Here is a 13,950-nt window from a genome sequence, read left to right as displayed (position 1 = left end):
AGCTTTTTGAATGACTTTGGGAAGGAGTGGGATTGGAGGAAAGGCATAAAGCAACCCTGTTGGCCAGGGTTGAGCTAGAGCATCCATGGGCGGTACATCCAGATGTGGAATGAAGGAGAAGAACCTTTGGCACTTGGTGTTTTGTGGAGACGCAAATAGGTCGCAGCACGGCGTCCCTCATCTCTTGAAAACCTGGGCTGCTACTGTGCGGTTTAGAGACCATTCGTGAGGAGAGAGAATTGTCCTGCTTAATTTGTCCGCCAATACATTTGACTTTCCGGGATGTGGGTCGCTACCAAGAAGCGGTTGGTAGCTACAGCCCATTCCCAAACTCTCATGGCCTCTCTGCAAAGGGGATACGATCTGGTCCCTCCTTGTTTGTTCAGATACCAAACCACCGACATGTTGTCTGTGTGGATGGCGATGAAACCCTGAGGAAGGAACTTGTGTAAGGCCTGTAGGGATAGAAGTACAGCCCTCATCTCCAACACGTTGATGTGGAGAAGAGCTTCGTCCGGAAGCCAGGAGCCCTGAACTAGCCTGCCCAGACAATGCCCCCCCCACCCTATCTGGGAGGCATCTGTCGTCAGGGTAACTGCTGGAGGGGGGAGAACAAAAGGTTTGCCCTGATCTAAGTTGGAAGTCTGAAGCCACCAGCGCAGGTCCCTTTGCATATTTCCGTAATCATGATGTGATGATTGAGGGAGATCTTGAAAGGACCATTGAGTTGATAAGAGCCACTGAAGAATCCTCATGTGTAACCTTGCTAGAGGAACTAAAGTACCGTGGCAGACATTGAGCCTAGAACCTGTAGGACCATCCTGGCTGGGGCTTTGGATCTCGAGATCAGAGCTTGAACTTGGCCCTGTAAGGTCTGGATCCTGTCGGCCGGAAGAAAGACACGATCAATCTTGAGTCTATCTCTGCTCCTATAAACTTTATGCGCTGAGAGGGCAGCAAGACAGACTTTGACCAATTGAATGTAATCCCCAGGAAACACCCAGGAGATGGTGGCTTTGAGGTTGTCCATAAGTAGATGCCTGGTGGTGGCAGTCAGGAGCCAGTCGTCGAGATAGGGAAACACTTGGAATCCAAGGCTCCTCAGGTGAGCCGTCACTACTGCCAAACACTTGGTGAACACCCTGGGGGCTGTGGTGAGACCAAAGGGCAGAGCACAAAATTGGTAATGACTGGCTCCCAGGCTGAAGCGCAGATACCTCCTGGGCCTGATGTATCGGTATGTGATAATAGGCGTCCTTGAGGTCTATGGAGCACATCCAAACATCCTTCTCCAACAACGGGAGAATGGATTGCAACGTGACCATTCGAATTTGGATTGTGAACGGATAGGTTCAGTCTGCTGAGATCCAATATTGGTCTCAGGTCCCCTGTCTTTTTTGGCACTAAAAAGAACCTGGAGTAATTTCCTGATCCGATTTGGTCTGTGGGGACCGGTTGGATGACTCCTTTTGTAGCAGCTTTGAAGCTTCTGCGGCTGCTATTTCCCTTTGACTGGGTGGTGGGTCCGGGATTCTCTTGGATGGAGGGGGTGAGTATTTGAATGGGATGGTGTAACCTCCGGCAATTATCGAAGCACCCATCTGTCCTGAGTGATTGACTCCCAGGCTTTTAGGTGCTTGGCAACGACACCCGACTGGCTCGAGCAGCACAGCCGGGCAATCCCTCATGTCGTGTGGGAGGCTGAAGAGCCACGAAAGGACTCGCGGTCTCCAGAATTGCGGGGCCCTCTGCCGCCTCTGGGACGGCGTCTCCCTGAAAAATTTCCCGCCCTCTGCCTCTGGACGGGAATCTTCCTGCTGTTGGGAGAAAAACTTGCGAGATTTCCGGAACCACATTTTCCCCCTCCTTTGGCCTTGGGGTAAGGCCGAAGGGAGTGGAATAACGGCCCCACGGCAGATAACGTTTTTCCCTCTTGCTCACAGCGGGTAAGGGTGTCTTTCACCTTGGGTCCAAACAATGAGGACCCATCAAAGGGAGCGTCGTGAAGGAAGACTTGAAGGCCTCCGAAACTGACACAAGCGGAGCCAGGCTTGTCTCAGAGCCACGCCTGTGCCTGCGCTCTACCCGCCCCTTCGGCCGCATAGGATATGAGCCTCATGGACGAGTTAGCAATTGACGTCAGGATAGCCAACTGAGAGCTAACGGACTGGGCTAGCTGCTCAGGTAGGTTACCCGAGAGGAGTCTGACAACTCCTTGACCAGATCCCTCTGAAGCCTAGTAAAATGTGCCAAATAATTCAGAGACCTTAAGGTAAAGGCGCTGAAGTCAGGGTGCGCTTCCGCACCTATCCATACTCCTAGACTCCTTATTAGGAGGATGGATGGACGTTGAAGCCTCTGCCACGCCCTGCTGTGTAGCAGATGCCACCACCATGGCATCTACAGCCACGCCTTTAGTAGGAACTCCTTCTCGGGGAGCAGATAAGAATTTGTTGGACGAGAAGGGACTGGTTCCACAGTATCCGGGTGTTCCCGCCCTTGACAAACTAAATCCAGAAGCTCGAAGGCGGAGACACCCAGGAGGCGGAGGGCTGAGCCCCAAAGGCCTTGAGGAGCACTGATTAGATCCGCAGAGGGGGTTTGGACATCCAGCAGCCTCGTTGTTTGAGGATCTCTAAGATGTCTGCAAAGGAGACATCATCAGAGGACGACTTAGGGACCCCTCTGCATCATCCATATCCGTGTCGATGTGATAGACTCGGGGAGTCCACGTGCTTCCTCTTGCACGATCTCTTCCTTGGGGTTCCTCTGGAGATGACTCGAAAAACCCTCAGGAAGAGGGGAACCCCAATGGGGTAACCTCAGGCCTCGGGGCTCCGCTGGCCACAGACAGGGGAACTACCAAAGACCCAGTCTCCACGCCCAGGGAAGGTGCTGGTAAAACGGAGATGGCGAAGAGGATTTGGCCAAGGCACTCCTCATGGCTCTGAAAGCGGACCTCCCGAATCCTGGGAGCGCCCAGTCTCGGGGCCATGATAGTAGACGGAAGTCCCGCAGCGAAGCACCGAGAGGGAGGCTCGGAACCGAAAGCATCGGTCCCGAAACATCACCCTCGGGTCCAGCCGAAGAAGTCCAGCGTACCAAACTCGGACCCGAGGCCGGGTTGGAGTAAGGGTCGGAGCCGACCCTGAGATCTCCACCGGCTCCAAGAGCACCTGCTCCACGGAGCGAAGCAGTCGGAGGAGGAATAGCAATGGGATGGGTCATGGCCATCGGCTCGAAGCCAACTGGGTCGGAGCGAAACAAATTTTTGGAAGACTGGGGACTGGAAAAGTCTTTGGAGCACCCTGTCTATATCAGAATCCGACATTCTCGAGACCGAGAGGAAACAGAACGGGTTCGAGAAGACCTCTCCTCGGCCCCAAGGGACTAGGGGACCCGGCTCGAGGCGACTCGATGAGAATCGGCGCCGAGGAAACACACACACACCAGATTCCATCGGTGCCGAGGTAGACTTGGCCGAGGAGGAAGTGTCTGAGCGGGTGACCCTTGTCGGCTCGAGCAGTGGAGCCGGCGAAGGTGACCCGCCTCTCGATGCCCCAGCAATCGGCTCCGAAGTCCGAGGAGTCGATGCTGGAGGCATCGAGGCAGACCGTTCGACCTCGGCTCCAAGTCTTTGGAGCCGAAGGAGAGGCCTGCCTAGGTCTCTTGGCAGTCGGATCCGACAGACTGGTCGGAGCGAAGCCCTTTCTTTTGGCAGGAGTCGGAGCGAAGACAAGGCTTCTTCAAAAGAGGGTTTAATCAACCCTTTAAGAATTAATTTATTTTTCCTCTCCTGGAGGACCCTAGAGGAAAAAGCGTGACATACGCTACATGACTCCTGCAAGTGCTTAGCCCTAAACAATAAACACAAAGTAGATGGTCATCAGTAACAGACATCTTAAAAGCACACTTAGTACATTTTTTAAAGCCCGAAGGCCTAGGGGCTTGAGACATAATGTTAGCAATTCCTGACAGGAAATTTAACCACTGTAGAATCGGTTAGAGAAAAAAAACCGAAGGCTTACAGAAACTGTGTAAACACAACCTTAGGTGTACAAACCGGGAACTTTAACACAGTAAAAAGTTCAGTTATAGAGTTTAACCTAAAAGGCCCTGGATTGAAAGGGCCAAAACAAACTCTACCCAATCACACACAATAAGTCCAGTACTCAATCGAACACAGCAATAGCAATAGCAAAAGCAATAGCCGTTAAAACGGCTTTTGTGAGATATAAGCACAAAAACTGACAGAAAAAGTAGTAATAAAAGCTACTCAGCCCAGCCAGCTCGAGACCACGTCCTTGCAGTTAAGCGGCAAACGAGATCTGGGGGACTGTTGGTGGTGCATCCTGGGATATAGTAAGCTCAGCCAATAAGAGACTTCGCTCTTTGGCATAAGCGTGCCGAGTCGGAGCCGAGGGATCGGCTCCGAACCCATCATTCAGAATGTAGGCGAGATAGGATCACATAACATCAGTATTTGCAAGCAGTCATCCTTTGTATACTCACATAATCCACACCTCAGGCTACAGAAAGGAACAAGAGAGTATAAATATGAAATTAAAGACATATGACTGCATCGTAAGAACTTACCAAGGGCCTAATCCTAATGTTGGCATTGTTGTAGGTGCTATGATTCCATTAACCAACTGCTGAATAATTCTGAAAAACAAAAGAAAACTACTTAGAGGGAAGATCCAACATGTTATTACAGTTCTCATTATCTGTTATCAAATCCATATGACTTTACTCACAGAAAGTCTGAAAAAAACTGACACCTTGAGTAAAGTCCCAAAGTTGTAGACTCTGGAACATAAGATACTAGATTTAAATTTCCACAGCCATTAGTGTCTGGCCCATCCACCTAGCCTTAGAAAGTACAGTCGTGTACCTACCATGTTCGAGTGCATTCACTGTTGCAGTCATTACAATTGGGTTATCCTGCTGGCAGGCTACCCTCAGTCAGCCCAAATTCCAAAGTCTAGGTCCGGCGTCGGTTGCTGTCGCCTCTTTCCTGACGTCAGTGCGCCAGGGGAATAAAAGATGCAGCAAACGCCATTTTCTTCAGTTTTTCTTGCCCCAGATGTCAGGTGCCCCTAAAAAGGTACGCTAAATTATGCCAAAAAGCATGCATACAGAAAAAACAACTTTTCCTTCATCTGCAAGCAAATACACCACATAGGTTGTATGGAATAGAGAAGTAGAGAAGTCCCAGCAAAGAAAAAGGGGGATGGTGGGAGGGTAACCTGGACTGCAACAGTGAATACACTCGAACATCTACATTTATGGTAGGTACACAACTGTACTATGTTCATCGTGTTTCACTGTTGCAGTCATTACAATTGGGTTGAATCCCAAAGCTAAGGTTGGGAGGCTGGTGCTAAATAGGATTAGGAGAGGCTATCAGGCCCTGTAGAACTGCAGTGGCAAAGCCTGCCCTGGATTTTGAGTAGAGAGGTAAGTGGTAGTGCTTTGTAAATGTATGCACTGAACTCAAGTTGCAGCCTCTAAGATGTCTTTGGTTGGTACTCCTCTCAGGAAGGCTGCTGAAGTGGCTGCTGCTCTGGTTGAATGTGGCCTAATACCCTTAGGCACTAATTTGCCATGCTGAGAATAGCAGAAACAAATGCAGTGGCCTATCCATTTTGAAATAGTCTGTTTTGAGATAGGCTTTGCAGCATATGCCACTAGAAGTTGTTCAGTCTTTATGGAAGCTTTGGTTCTGTCAAGTACAAGCGCAGCTGTCTGTGAATATCCAGAGAATGCAGAAGTCTCTCACCCTTATTCTGAGGTTTTGGGGAAAAGGTAGGCAAATTAATTGTTTGGTTAAGGGCCACACTGGACACTACCTTAGGCATAAATTTAGGGTTTGTCCTCAGAGAAACCCTGTCGTGACGGAAAATAATAAAAGGTTCCACAGCCATGAGTGCCTGTAACTCTGGGACTAGTCTAGTGGAGGTTATTGCCAGGAGCAGACCTGTTTTCCAGGATAAGAATTTTATATCGGCTGCAGAGGCTGGCTCAAACAGAGGCAGTGTGAGTTTTTCCAAGACATAGTTGAGGTCCCATGCAGGTATTGGGGCTCTCCTTGGAGGTCTTATGTTTTTGGCCCCTCTGAGGTACTGTTTAGTAATGCATGCAAAAAAATAGGTGGATCTGTATTATAATGAGCTGAAATGGCAGAGGCATGAATTTTAATTAATGAAAAGGAAAGGCCTTTATCCAGCATCTCTGTTAAGTATTGCAAAATCTGAGGAATATTTGGAACAATCGTGTCAATGCCTTGTGCCCGATTCCAGGCACAGAATCTCTTCCATTTTTCTGCATAAGATTTTCTGGTGCTAGGCCTCCTGGCCTCCAAAATAACATCCATCACTGCTTTTGAGAGAGGTGTGTCTTGAATAGCTACATTATCCGCCATGCTGCCAGGTTTAAGGTCTTGAGTTGGCTGTGCAGTATCTGACTGTCGTGTTGGGTCAATAAGTGAGGAATTTGAGGTAATGTTCAAGCTGGACGTTGAGACAAGCTCTTTAGGATTGGGTACCAGTGCTGGTGGGGCCAGTCTGGGGTAATCAGTATAATTTTTGGCTTTTCTAGTCTGATCTTGAGGAGTACCTTGGGAAGGAGAGGCAGAGGAGGAAAGGCATATGCTGTTAGGTTTTTCCAGCTGAAAGATAGAGCATCCACTTTCCATGCTTGCTTGTGATAAGTCCTTGTGCAGAACTTCTGTAGTTGGTAGTTCTGAGGGGAGGCAAAAAGGTCTATGTCCGGGCATCCCCAGTTCTTGGTTATCATACTGAATACTTGTGGATCCAATTTCCACTCGTGGGGATCTATTAGGTTTCTGCTTAGTTCGTCTGCCAGAGTATTTATCCTTCCTGGCAGGAATTGTGCTTGCAGATGTACTTGATAAGTCAATGCTGTGTCCCACAAGTTCATGGCTAGTCTGCAGAGGGGGTAGGAATGTGTGCCCCCCTGCTTGTTTATGTACCACATGACTGTAGTATTGTCCGTCTTTATCAGTAGTTGTCCTGGAAGAAGTAGATCCTTGAAGGCTGTCAGGGCATTCTGTACAGCTAGCATCTATTTTTGATTGATATGTAGATGCATTTGACTTGTGGACCATGTGCCCTGAATACATCTTCCTGCCATATGGGCCACCATGCATAATCTGATGCATCTGTTGTCAATGTCTGCCTAGCTGTGGGTATGGTGAATGGCTGTCCCGTGTTGAGGTGACAGGCTTTTGCCCACCATCGAAACTCCTGTTGCAGGCAGGGAATGAGGGTAATTATTGTTTCCAGGCTGTTGCAATGTTGAGTCCAAATACTTTTTAGATACCATTCAAGTTTCCTCATATGCAGTCTTGCATATGGAATTGGTAGAATGCAAGATGCTATGAAGCCCAAAGACTGCAGAATTTTTCTTGCAGATAACTGGGACTTTGTTGCCAACATTTTGAAATAAGTAGTCAGTTGTCTTTGTTTGTCTGGCATGAGATAAGCTATCTGGGAAGTTGTATTTAAGCTTGCACCCAGGAATATTATCTCTTGACAGGGTACGAGTTTTGGTTTCTTTTTGTTTACTGTGTACCCTAGACCTGTTAGTAACCTTTTTACAAACGCCAGATGCTGTAGTAGAGTATCCTTGTTCTCTGCTTGAATAAGGCAGTCGTCCAAGTATGGATATATTTGTATTCCTCTGTCTGCAAAATGCAATCAATGGTGCCAGGCATTTTGTGAAGACCCTGGGTGCAGTAGATAAGCCAAAGGGCAGTGCAGAGAATTGGTAGTGCATTGAGCCAGCCATAAATCTGAGGCATCTTCTGCATGACTGTCTGATTGGGACATGCAGGTATGCCTCTTTTAGGTCTAAAGTCACAAGCCAAGCCTTCTTGCCAAGCATGGGCAGAAGCTGCTGCAGAGTTAACATTTTGTATTTTGGAATACAAAGCAGTGTGCAAAGCAGTCACAGCCCTTAAGGCCAAATACAACACAAAACATACTTGTCATAGGTGACTCCATAGTCAGACACACTGACGTCCCACTCACCAGGCTGAACAAGGAGAGGGTCACAGTAAGCTGCCTATCGGGAGCTAGAATCCGCCACATAACACAAGCACTCTGGTCACTCCACGGCAAGTACAAATATGACACAGTCATTGGCCATGCTGGTGTGAACGACCTGAGACGTACCTCCCTGGACTGCATGAAAAGAGACATAGAGGAGCTCTCTGATTATGTAGCCCAGGCAGGTATGACCCTAACCCTGAGCAGTATCCTTCCTTCAACAAGAATGATGCCACAATATAGAGACAAGATGATCAGCTTTAACAATTGGCTTAATGTCTGGTGTCATTCAAAGGGGATCCAGTGTCTGTCTGCCTGGGATGACATGCTTGACAAGCCACGCTGCTTCAAGGGACGGCTTGCACCTGTCACCCTGGGATTCCGGATATTGGCTAAGGCTCTTGCCACCCCCATAGTGCCTTTTTTCGGCAAGGCTCAAATTCTAAACCTACCACCCTAGAAAACAAAAATGGGAAGAAACTGAGGGTAATGCTGCTCAATGCCAGAAGTCTAAATCTCAAAATGCACACTCGAGGCTCTTCTCAGTATGGAGAACATCGATGTCTGTGCTGTAACTGAAACCTGGTTCAAGGCTCCTGAGAGCACCCCGGCACTATTAGGTTTTACCTCATATCATGCGTTCCGGCCTCAAAACCCGGACCACACCACAAAAGGAGGGGGTGTATCCATATTCATAAAGGATACCCACACCCTCCAGGTTGGTGGCAACGCAACGGCTTCGAAACCATCCAGGTGCAACTAACCATAGGCAAAACTGCTCTACAAATTGTAGCATGCTACAGGCTACCCTCTCAAACTCAGGAACCCCACACAGCCTTCCTGAAGACACTGGAGGGTATAAATGTATCTTCAAACACCATCATATTGGGTAACTTCAACCACCCGAATATAGACTGGGAACATTACTCAAGCCCTAACTTTCTAGCCCAACGGTTCCTGGAGTTCATAAATTCAAATGCCATGGAACAGCTAGTCACTGTTCCCACGAGAGACACCAGCCGAAGCCAGACCCAGACTTTGGAATCCGGCCGACCGAAGGGCTACCTGACGACAGGACAACCCCATTTGTAAGGGCTGCAGATGCATCCTTGAAGGACATCAGCTAGTCACTGTTCCCACGAGAGGAGAAAATATACTAGATCTCATTATCACAAACATGGGGACAAAATGCTCCACACCGGAAGTATATCCCTCATTGGTGAGATCTGATCATAAACTAATCTCACTGGAAATCCACATCCCGCCCCCCCCCCAAACAAAAAAGACCACAGTGAAGAACTTCTCTAAAGCAAACTTCACACTACTCAAGACTGGTGTGGTATCCTTCAAGGCCCCTGAGCCAGTGGAAACCACAACCCAAGCTGCGGAAGCCCTTACAAATGCCTTCTATGAACACCTCCAGGACTGCATGGATCAGGCAATCCCAAATAAAACCAAGACTCTTTCCACAAAGGGCAAACGTCCAGTCTGGTGGACCCCAGCCATTAACAAACTTTACAATAAGAGGAGAAAGCTATTACATGATAGAACAAAATCCATAAAGGAAGTCACCCTGATCATTATTAGTAAAAAATACGAGCACTCATAAAATCAACTAAGGCCAATTTTGAGAGAAAATTGCCATGGATTCAAAGGACAATCATAAGGCCTTTTTCAGCTATGTTAGGAACCTGGGTGGAAACTCCCAGATATGCTCAGAATTAGTCCAAAATGATACAAAAATCACTGAACCCACAGACATTGCCAACATACTGGCAGACAGGTTCAGTGCAAACTTCACCCCCCTCTCCCCCCCTAAAGGAGAGATAACTATCCCAGAGTGTAGCCTCCCAGACATCTCAAATGCGCAGGTGAAAGCTGCTCTCTCTAAAGCTAAAACACAGCATCAATGGGACGATAGTGTCCCGGCTGTGTGCTACACGAGCTAAATGAGGAATTAAACCCGCACATAAGGCAGCTGTTTAATCTCAGCCTTACCACAGGATACATGCCCAAGGAGTGGCGTATGGCAACTGTGGTCCCACTCCACAAAGGCGGTGCCTCTACGGACCCTGGTAATTACCGCCCCATAAGCTTAACAAGTCTAGTCTGCAAAGCTATGGAGAAGATCATAATGGAGCTCATAAACAAAGATATAGGGGACTTGCAGACATTGGACCTGACCCAGTTTGGCTTCGTCAAGGGAAGATCGTGCCTTTTGAACTTGGTCGACTTCTTCGAAACAGTCACCAAAGCCATTGATGAGGGAAAGGCAGTCCATACAGCCTACCTTGACCTTGCAAAGGCTTTCGACACAATACCCCACTGGGTATTGTAGAAAAACTACCAGCTTAAATGTAAACCCATATGTCACAAGATGGGTTGCAAACTGGCTTAAGGACAGAACCCACAGGGTTAGAGTTGCTGGCGCTATGTCAGACTCCAAGCCGGTCACAAGTGGTGTCCCACAGGGCTCGGTCCTTGGCCCCTATTGTTCGGCATCTACTTCTCAGAAGTACAGGCCAACATGGGAGGACTTTGGCTGACAAAGTTTGCAGATGACTGCAAACTGGGCCAAAGTGGAAAGTGCATCGGACACGGATATCCTTCAGAAGGGACTCACGGAAACAGATAGCTGGTGCCAGAGCCATGGCCTGAAGTTAAATGCCAAAAAATGTATAGTCATACCCTTCGGGAAAAACAAGGTAACCCCAAGCTACCATATAGGTGGCAATCCACTAAGCACAGAAGAGGTTATCAGGGACCTGGGGACCCAGGTTGACAGTGGCCTTTCTTTTGACACTCACGTTGCTAAAGTGGTTAGAAAGACCTTCTACATTGCCCACCTGATCATGAAGGGATTCACATCCAGATCTAGTGAGGTCATTGTTCCCCTCTGCTCTTCACTTATCAGACCAATGATCGAGTACAATACCCCATTCGGGATGTATCTCGCCCGACATCTGCAGCAATTAGAGAGACCCCAAAAGTTCCTCACCAAAAGGATAAAGGGACTCCAAAATCTGTCATTTGCTGCCAGATTGAAGAAACTCCAGCTCTATTCAGTCGCATACCATCTGCTCAGAGGTGACATGTGCCTGACATACAAGGCCATGTCCAACCCGGAATTAATGGACATGCTCCACCTCAAAAAATCCAAATCCACCAAAACCACTAGAGCAAGCGACTTAAACCTTACTACGGATATAAATAGGACGTGCTGGAGGGATAGATTTATCACTCAGACTCCCTATGCTGTGGAATAGAGTCCCGGTCCATGTGAGACAGAGCACCTCGCTGGCTCTGTTCAAGAGAAATCTTGACCTATGGATGGGAGATCGTAGGTTTACCCCGGGAATCATCTCTGTGTCACTGCTGGACAGAGGCACAACAAACTAATGGGCACAGTATTTTTTCATATAAGGGGTGGCGTAAGCCACAAAAATTTGGGCTAGGCTTATAAATGCCTTAGGGCAGATAGCCTAGTATAAACCTATGAACCTATGAATATCCAGGAATGTGTTTGGTATAGACAGGTCCAGTATTGGTCTCCAGGCTTTGTCCTTTCTGGGTACCAAGAATAGCCTTGAGTAAAATCCTATTCCCTGCTCTTGCTGTGGTACTTGTTGAATGGCTCTCATGTCCATGAGGGATGAAACTTGTTTTAGTGCCTCTGCCCACTGATTGCGTGGCAGGTTTGGTATACCGTTTGGCCTTGGCAGGGTGTGAAAGTGGAACCTGTAGCCTTGAGAAACGATATTTAAGACCCATTTGTCCTGGGTGATCCTGTGCCAATTTTGTGAAAATAGTGCTAGTTTTCCCCGCAAAGGAGCAGCCAGAAGATAAGTGCTTGGTGTTGGCAGGGGAAAGTCATTGAGACTTTTTTCTGTATGGCTGTGATTTTTCCTCTCCACTTTTGGAGGTAGAAGCACCCTATTGCTTAGGCCTGTATGAGCCTTGGGGATGTGATCTGCCTCTTTTTGGCCTGTCTGACACTGGAAAGGACCAATTCTTTGTAGGCCAGTTCCTGCTAAATCTGCGAGGCTGTACCTGTAAGAAATCCTTCACCGTTTGCATAGATATAGCTTTATCCTCCATTTTCTTCAACACCTCTTCTGCTTTAACACCAAACAAGGTATCATGTTGTAATGGATCATCTAATAGTTTTGCTTTAACATGATCAGGCAGATTCTGTTCTTTTAACCAAGCATGCCTCCTAATGACAGAACCTGTAACTGCGGCCCTGCAGGAGGCCTCTAGAGAATCAAAACCACATTGCAAAGTATGCTTTCCCACTTGTTCAGCTGCATGCAATAAATCCTGCATTTCTTTGTTTTCTGCACATTCTGAATTTGTCAACATTTTCTGTTTAAGCAGTGAAATAAGATATTGCTGATATTTAAGCACATGAAACTGATAATTTAAAGCTCTTACAGCCAAGGTAGCAGAAGTATAAATCTTATTCCCCCATCTGTCCAGGGCCCTTGAATCTCTATCAGAGGGAATAGGGTTTTTTGCAGTGGAAGCCTTGACCCCCTTGGGACCCTGAGAAATATAGTTTCTGGGTCAGCAGCAGGGTTTTTGTAAAGAAATTTATGAGAATCCGGAACCCTGTAGTATTTGTCTGGCTTTACATGAGCTGGTGGTAAAGAGTCAGGAGATAGAAAGGACTCTGTAAAAACGTCATCTACAATGTCTAAAACAGGAGGAATAGCAGGGGGTCTGTGCTGGGGTAATAAAAGGAAGTCTCTGAGCCTTGTCTTGGATTCAGAGTAATCTTGGCTCTCCCAATGGAAATGCTCGTCATAGTATGCAGGGTCTCACCAAATAAATAATCCTCAGGAGGCGAGGCTGAAGGGATGGATTCTTCAGCATCAGAATCCTCATAGGGAGGAAGGGAATATTCATGTTCAGAAGAGGAATCAGAGGAAATGGAAACCTGATATGAAGATTCATATTCTATCTCTTGCCTAGGCCTCTTATCAGGAGGGGGATGGGAACTACTGATCGAAGTAATTAGGTCTTTGGCCATTTTAAGCATCTGTTTTTTAGGCATGGAAGTCTGTCCAGGAGAATGCCGTACTTGTTTCTTTGTCTTTAGAGCTGCTTTTGTCTTTGCCTTTGAAGCTGAAGCTGGCTTTACATATAACTGTTTAGGTCTGATAACACCCTCAGAAGCCAATGCCTGCTCAGCGGCTCCGGACCCATCTGAGGGAATAGTCTCCGAGTGTCCAATACCTTGAGTTTCCAGCAGCCTAGTTGGCTCCACGTGGGAGTCAGAAGTGGCCTGTGGCTCTGAGATAGCAGGCGTCAGGGGCTGCGAAAGTGCCTCACTGAGAACCGGCGACAGGCCTAGCGGAAGCCTCGTCGGTTTTGGACCTCGGATGCCTATCCTTTTCTTTTTCCTTGCGCTTTTTATAAACTCCGGTCGTTGGCTGTTCCGACTGCATTATATAACTGAATCTTTGGCCAAAGTAATGAAAGGCAAAATCGTATCGATGCTTAATAGTGCGTTGGTTAAATCTAGCACAAAACCGACAGCTAGCAACGTCGTGGTCAGGGCCTGGGCAAGGAATACAGTAAGAATGAAAATCCTCATGAAGTATTTGCTTCCCACAAGAAATACAATTAACTTTTTCTGACATCGGTCTGGAGCAAGAAAAAAGTTTCCCCAACAGGGTACTTAGCTTTAATGAAGACTTTGGATCTGAAATTTGATTTTGAAAATCTCAGGAGTCAGCTGACCGGCACTTGTGAACTGCTTTTGTTTCGGGCACCGTGCGGCAAGAAAGACTGAAGAAAATGGGGTCGGCTGCATCTTTTATACCCCTGGCACACTGACGTCAGGGAAGAGGCGACAGCAACCGACACCGGACCT

At 47.6% G+C, this 13,950-nt stretch overlaps 1 protein-coding gene across 1 annotated transcript in view; it reads right to left on the bottom strand.

Annotated features, from left to right (window-relative positions):
- Positions 1–13,950, bottom strand: part of RNF126 (ring finger protein 126) — a 673,386-nt gene that overhangs the window by 307,696 nt on the left and 351,740 nt on the right. Inside the window, exon 5 of the mRNA XM_044053890.1 lies at positions 4,597–4,665. Within this exon, the coding sequence (XP_043909825.1) occupies positions 4,597–4,665 (69 nt within the window). The remainder of the gene's footprint in view (positions 1–4,596; positions 4,666–13,950) is intronic.

This window comes from Protopterus annectens, chromosome 13.part0 (genome assembly GCF_019279795.1).
Source record: "Protopterus annectens isolate FY-2018-M chromosome 13.part0, PAN1.0, whole genome shotgun sequence".
Classification (NCBI taxonomy): domain Eukaryota; kingdom Metazoa; phylum Chordata; order Ceratodontiformes; family Protopteridae; genus Protopterus; species Protopterus annectens.
This window is presented reverse-complemented; position numbering and strand designations above follow the sequence as displayed.